This window comes from Coffea eugenioides, chromosome 7, assembly GCF_003713205.1.
Source record: "Coffea eugenioides isolate CCC68of chromosome 7, Ceug_1.0, whole genome shotgun sequence".
Classification (NCBI taxonomy): domain Eukaryota; kingdom Viridiplantae; phylum Streptophyta; class Magnoliopsida; order Gentianales; family Rubiaceae; genus Coffea; species Coffea eugenioides.
In genome coordinates, this window is record NC_040041.1 from 12,457,012 (window position 1) to 12,463,011 (window position 6,000).

Below are 6,000 nucleotides of genomic sequence, written 5' to 3' on the forward strand. Positions count from 1 at the left end.
ATTTGATAAGTAACTTGAGTAATGGGGTGTTAGGAGCAGAAAATATTATTTAGCAATTTCAGATTTTTGTCTGTTTTTGCTCTTGGTCCATTCCTTTTTTTTTCTTTTGCTCTTTGAGCAACCAATTCCTGACCAGGGATTTTTGTGTACATTACTTCAAATAGAGCCCCAATTCATCTATTCAAGCTCTGTTGCACCAAATAATTATGGAGACTTGGGGGTTGGGAGTCCTAGCTAAATTGCCAAAAGAGGCCCTGCAGCATATCCTCCACAGTATGGACTGTGTCATTTAATCATTGCTCAATATCCAATAACAATATTGTTGCAGTGCCTACTCTGAACCAGAGGGAAAATTATTCTCCAGCCTATGATAGTTATAAACTTGCTCCTAAAGAGTACATATTCCACTAATAGATTAGTAAAATGTCACCTTCATACCAAAAATTATTTCAAAGATTTTCTGATTTTGTTCTTTACTTCCTCAATTTTTTATGCTCCTCATCAAAATTTCACGTGTGCCTTGTATGAGCTCATTATTATATGTGACCATGTTCGAGATATTAAATGAAACAAATTCTAATGTTTACAGGACCGAAAGAGCACCTTCATTATGAGCAATTGTACAAAGCAATCGCGATAGGTTATTTTCGTCACACAAAACATCTACTTGATCAAGATCCACTCGCTGTTAGGGCAATAGTTTCATCACATAAAGAAACTGCACTTCACATTGCTATTCAGCATGGACGCATGAAGATTGCAAAGGAGTTATTGCAGAGAATGGCACCAGAAGACTTGGAAGTTGTTAATGAATATGGATCCACAGCTCTTACTCTTGCTGCAATCAGTGGTGTAACAAAGCTGGCAAGGACTATTGTGGAAAAAAATAATAGGCTGCTTGTTATGAAAAATGACCTTGACAATGGGCAGCTTCCTGTCATTGTGGCTGCTTTGTTTGATCAAAAGCATATGGTTAATTATCTATACAGCGTAACACCAAAGGAGCATCTAAGTCCAGATAGGGGTGACAATGGAGCTACATTGCTTAATTCGCTAATTACAGCAGAAGTATATGGTTAGATTATAGATATAACAGGCAACATACCAATCTGCAACACACACTTCTTCATTATATGTGCCTCTAACTCCTGCTTTTTAATCGTTACAGATGTTGCTTCAATGCTGCTTCGACAGTATCCAAAACTTGGCGTCACCCCTGATCATAATGGTGACTACACTCTCAGGTTACTGGCTCTCAAGCCATCTGCATTTCCTAGTGGAACCAAACTTTCTTTCTGGAAAAATTGGATCTATTCATGTGAGTGTCCTTTTTCCAGTTCTACTTTACTTTGATAACTGACTTGTATGTAATGAAGCAAAATATTCTACTCTCCAATTCAATAATAAGCCAAACAGTCTAAGAGCAATGGCCATTCTACATTTTGTGGATTTTTATGATGTTTCAGTTATCATGTCAGTATGCAATGTGGATTGTTTTTTTCAGTCCAAGTTGTCGGGCAAGATAAAATCTTCCACCAACAAGAATATTAAATAGCCGTGATCAGTAAATGTGTACTAGTGTTAGGGAATGCTACTCATACCATCTATTTATGCCCCAGGTGTAATGGTACATTCTCCATCGGGGAGTCCAACAGATTCTCATGAAGATGAGGTAACAAAAACTCAAAGAGCAAGCATGACTGAAGGCCACAACATTGACATTCATGATCCTAGTGATGATGAGATGACTAAGACAGGGAATCAAGGCCTTACTAGCTCTGGTATGTAAAATACCAAGTTTCTTTTCCAAAATTCCTTCTGTTGCACATTAAAGACTTCTAATTTTTTGTGGTGGGATCTCTCCTAACTTTTTCTCTCAATTTTTTAGCAGTAGCTTGATGACAAAGTGTAATGCATTGTATTTTAATAGGTAAATAATCTGATATGTGGTGGACTATCTAGGATTGGGGGAAACCAGAGGAAAGTTCAAAAATTAAGAGGATTCAGCCCCACATTTTGGAACTTTTTGTAGTAAAGATAGAACATTGTTTCCTTTCAACGATGAGTAATGAGGAACTTTTCAACTCATGTGTGCATTAACTATAAATGGTAAAATAATAAACTCAGCTGCTTCCATTTGAAGTAACTAAAATGAAATGGCGCTTGAACCATTGGTCACCAGGTAGTGGGGCATTTGTCATCAGGTAATATCAAGGGGTTGAATATAGCTTGCTAACAGTGTCTATCACAGAGTTCTTAAGAACGTAATCTAGCTGGCATTGCTGCATTGGCATATGCTGAAGAATCTTAACCTATCTAGCTCCAAGAATAATTCACGACTACTCCACCATGAAAGAGGGGGTCAATTGACCTCCTGACTTGCATACAGCTTTCCAAATCATTCACTACTGCTAATCTTAAAGGCAAGATAGTCAAATCTTGTTAGTATGCAAAGGACCCCAACATCAGGTTTTCTTAGGGGATTGAAACTCAAGCCTATGTTCTGTTAGACAAGAATGGATTGGTTAGGTCACCAACCTTTGCTCCTCCTGACGCAAGTTGGACTCCTAAGTGTAAAGATAGCTTCTGAGAAGATCACCTACATAGGGATCCCAATGCAGCCGAAAAAAAATACTGAATATGTAGATAGTGCAACAAGAGATGTAAACAACAAGGCAAAACATGTATAGGGATGGTAATGTTCATCTTCAGGTCTTACCAAGTTTGGCAAAACATATCTTTGATTTTCTGTAGCCCGTGACCTTGCTCCTCTGGCAATGCTTTCAATTCTCTCAAGTTCACTACGGTAGTGGTGCATTGCTCTCGCTCTTCTTTTGTCCAATTCAGCCTGAAACATGTTAGCTCATAGCTTAGATCCATTTCATCAGTGTTACTTGTTTTCTGGCAAAATAGATGTTGGACTGAAATTAGAACCTCTGTTCTTTCTAATCGACGTTTTGCCTTCTTCTCCTTCTTCTCCTCCAACTCGAGAATTTTGGCCCTCTTCTTCTCATACCTGAAAAGGTTTATTAGCTGACAAACTGATACCTATCTAAATGGATACACATTAAAGGAACTTCCCAAGGTACTTTAAAGATGGAGTTAATTTCTTTTTCTTCTTTTTTTTTTCTCCTTTTCTTTTCCTATTGATTAGAAGAAATGATTTACATACCTTTCTTTTATCCTAGCCATTTCGTCTTCCTCCCAAACATCTGCCCGAGTATCTCCTATTCCTGGCTTCTTTGGACTCTGCCTAACTGTGGCTAACACAAGAACTCTTAGGAACAGAATCTACCTAGAATTTTCAACATCTCTGGCTCCCTCAAGTGATTGTAGCGACAACTGCTTAAAATCATCTCCCATCTACAGATACCTAAATTCAGATATGTAGGATAATCCATATATCGGAACATGAGGTGCCTTCTCATTTATCTTAGTTACCTCAGCTTCAACAAAAAAGTGGATGCCTCTGGATGTCTCTTCCATTTTTGGCAGCTTATATCACCATATCTAGTTTGTTTACTGTCCTTACGATCTTGTTTTGAGATTCTCATCCTTTGTTCAATCCAATAGATATTATTCATATCATCTAATTCACATGTCTGACCGTCAAATTCTGTTTCTTTTTTTCCGTTTAAGTATCAAGTGATAATATGTTTAAACCCCACTTTTTCTGCTCTGCTTAGCTTGCATTCACTACGCAGGCATGCAAGTTTTTTAAACCCCATGGTTCACTTGTTACACATCTGTCACGGCATATCAGTCGAATATCAAGTGATGCACACGTTATAGCATATAAAAATTTTCAAAAAATCTCAAAAAATTACTAAAAATAAAAAAATACTATAAAAGGCACAATCTGAAAAATATCCGAATTGACTCCGAGTTGTCACGAATATGGAATTATTCACGATTCGGGAATCAGTATCGTACCGGTCCCCTCCGTTCCAGTTATGACTCGGCCGAGTCGTATCGGACTCGGCTGAGATGCCTACTGACTTATAGTACTAGTCTGATGTCTGTTTAGTAACTAAGAGGCTCTTTACTCTAATATACCACTGTTTTAGATGTCCTTATTCAACAGTGCAAATAATACACTGCTACAGTTCTATGCTATTCCTTTTGATCTCACGTTTGAAGCATCTATATCAGTAATTGGTTTATGTCCCATTTTGTTCATCCTACGCATATAATTTTTTTCCCTTGCAGTGCTGAAGATTTTGCATGGACTTAATTGGAGCATAGTAGGATGCCTCGGTCCGTTTCATTAACTAACATTTTTTACTCAGCGAAACGATGTTACTTTTTCCTAATGTCTTCTTTTGATCTCTGTCCCAGGAATGAAGCAAATACATGAAAAGAAAAGGATTCATAGAGATGCCCTTGAAATCCTATTCTGCATTGTTAAGGAACTCCGGACAATGAGCAACATAGAACTTGAAAGGATGCAGATTGATAAAATTTTATACGACGCCATTCAGCATGGAATCGTTGAGTTTGTTGAGGAAATTTTAATATGGCTTCCTGCACTCATCTATAGCAGAGACAAAACAGGCAGAACAGTATTTTCACATGCAATTTTGCTTTGCCAAGAGACAATTTATAGCCTTATATATGCCTTGGGAGAGCGAACGAGCATTCTAGCCCGCAGGCAAGACTCTTTCGGAAACAATTTCTTACATTTAGCAGCCAGGCTGTCTCCACCATCTCAACTTGACAGGGTTTCTGGAGCAGCTCTTCAAATGCAAATGGAACTACAATGGTTTCAGGTCGCAATTCAATTCATTGTCAGTAACCTATTTTAGCTTAGTGTATCAAGTTTGTTGTCATTTCGTTTTTGTTTTTTAATTTCCGTCTTATGAAATAGAGACTCAAAAACTGCAATAATTCTTTTTCTAATGGTGTTGTCCTAGTGAGGCTTTGTACCTGACATAAGTTATTTTTTAGGAAGTTGAGAGTATTCTACCACCAAGGATGAAGAAAGAATTGAATTCTAGTGATAAAACACCTTCTGCCCTCTTCTCTGACGAGCATAAGGCATTGGCTAAGGAGGGAGAGAAATGGATGAAAAATATTGCAGGATCAAGTATGATTGTGGGAACTCTCATCGCTGCAGCCATGTTTACAACGGCTTTCACAGTTCCAGGTGGTAATGATGGTAAAACAGGGCTCCCTGTCATGATAGGTACTCAACAAAAAGCATTCTTGTTTCTTATGGCATCAAATGCAGTGTCAATGTTCACTTCTACAACATCGATTCTGATGTTCTTGGGGATTCTTACTGCACGTTATGCAGAAAAAGAATTTCTCAAGTCCTTACCTACAAAGTTAATATTTGGAATCACATTTTTGTTCGTCTCGATAGTCTTCATGATGGCATCATTTGGTACTGCTATATATCTGACGCTGATCGAACAAGTAGCTTGGATTTCCTACCCAATCATTGTTTTCTGTGTTATTCCAATAGCCCTTTACTCATTGCTGCAATTCCCTCTTCTGGTTGAGATGATCAGTCGCACTTACGGACATGGCATGTTCGACAAACGCAAAAAGAAACTCGAGTTTTGATACCTGAATTAGTACCAGCATCTCTCCATTCTGCTGCTTATCGTGACATTCTGTATTTCACTCGCATTGGATTGCTTTGAAGTTGTTTTCCAAATAATCCTTCAGTGTGATGTTTTGAATAGATTTTGTTGGAAACATCCATTTGTTTTGTCTCCAGCTTGTACTGGAATTCTTCGGATTCCTGTGATTCTGAGGATTCCTGGAGCTATCAATAAATCATACCTATGGATTGCTTTTGATTGTTTGCCACATCAAATACTACCTAATATTTAGTATTGATATTTTAATTGTCTTTGCCGAGTTCTCTTATGTACTAGTAATAGATTACATGTTTTGCACGTGAACATGATGCTTTTAAAATTTTTTTTTGCCTTCAAATTTTTAGAAAATTAATTGTTTTGAAGGAATAAATATAAGGGATAATTTCAGAAA

At 37.6% G+C, this 6,000-nt stretch overlaps 1 protein-coding gene and 1 long non-coding RNA gene across 2 annotated transcripts; both read left to right on the forward strand.

Annotated features, from left to right (window-relative positions):
• The first annotated feature begins 1,033 nt into the window (after nucleotides 1-1,033).
• On the forward strand, nucleotides 1,034-1,673 carry LOC113777536. Its single transcript, XR_003469195.1, has 3 exons — nucleotides 1,034-1,075; nucleotides 1,169-1,318; nucleotides 1,620-1,673. It is a non-coding gene; the product is annotated as an uncharacterized LOC113777536 (long non-coding RNA).
• Nucleotides 1,674-4,340: 2,667 nt separating this feature from the next.
• On the forward strand, nucleotides 4,341-5,568 carry LOC113776929. The gene is made up of 2 exons (XM_027321982.1): nucleotides 4,341-4,787; nucleotides 4,948-5,568. The coding sequence occupies exons 1-2, from the start codon at nucleotides 4,341-4,343 to the stop codon at nucleotides 5,566-5,568; spliced, it is 1,068 nt and encodes a 355-aa protein (XP_027177783.1).
• Nucleotides 5,569-6,000: the final 432 nt, after the last annotated feature.

What these genes read in the sequence shown, in the direction of transcription:
- LOC113776929 (XM_027321982.1), top strand. Translation starts at nt 4,341, where the DNA reads ATGAAGCAAATACATGAAAAGAAAAGGATTCATAGAGATGCCCTTGAA. An exon ending in AGGTCGCAATTCAATTCATT is followed by an intron (nt 4,788 to 4,947) that starts GTCAGTAACCTA and finishes GTTATTTTTTAG; the next exon opens with GAAGTTGAGAGTATTCTACC.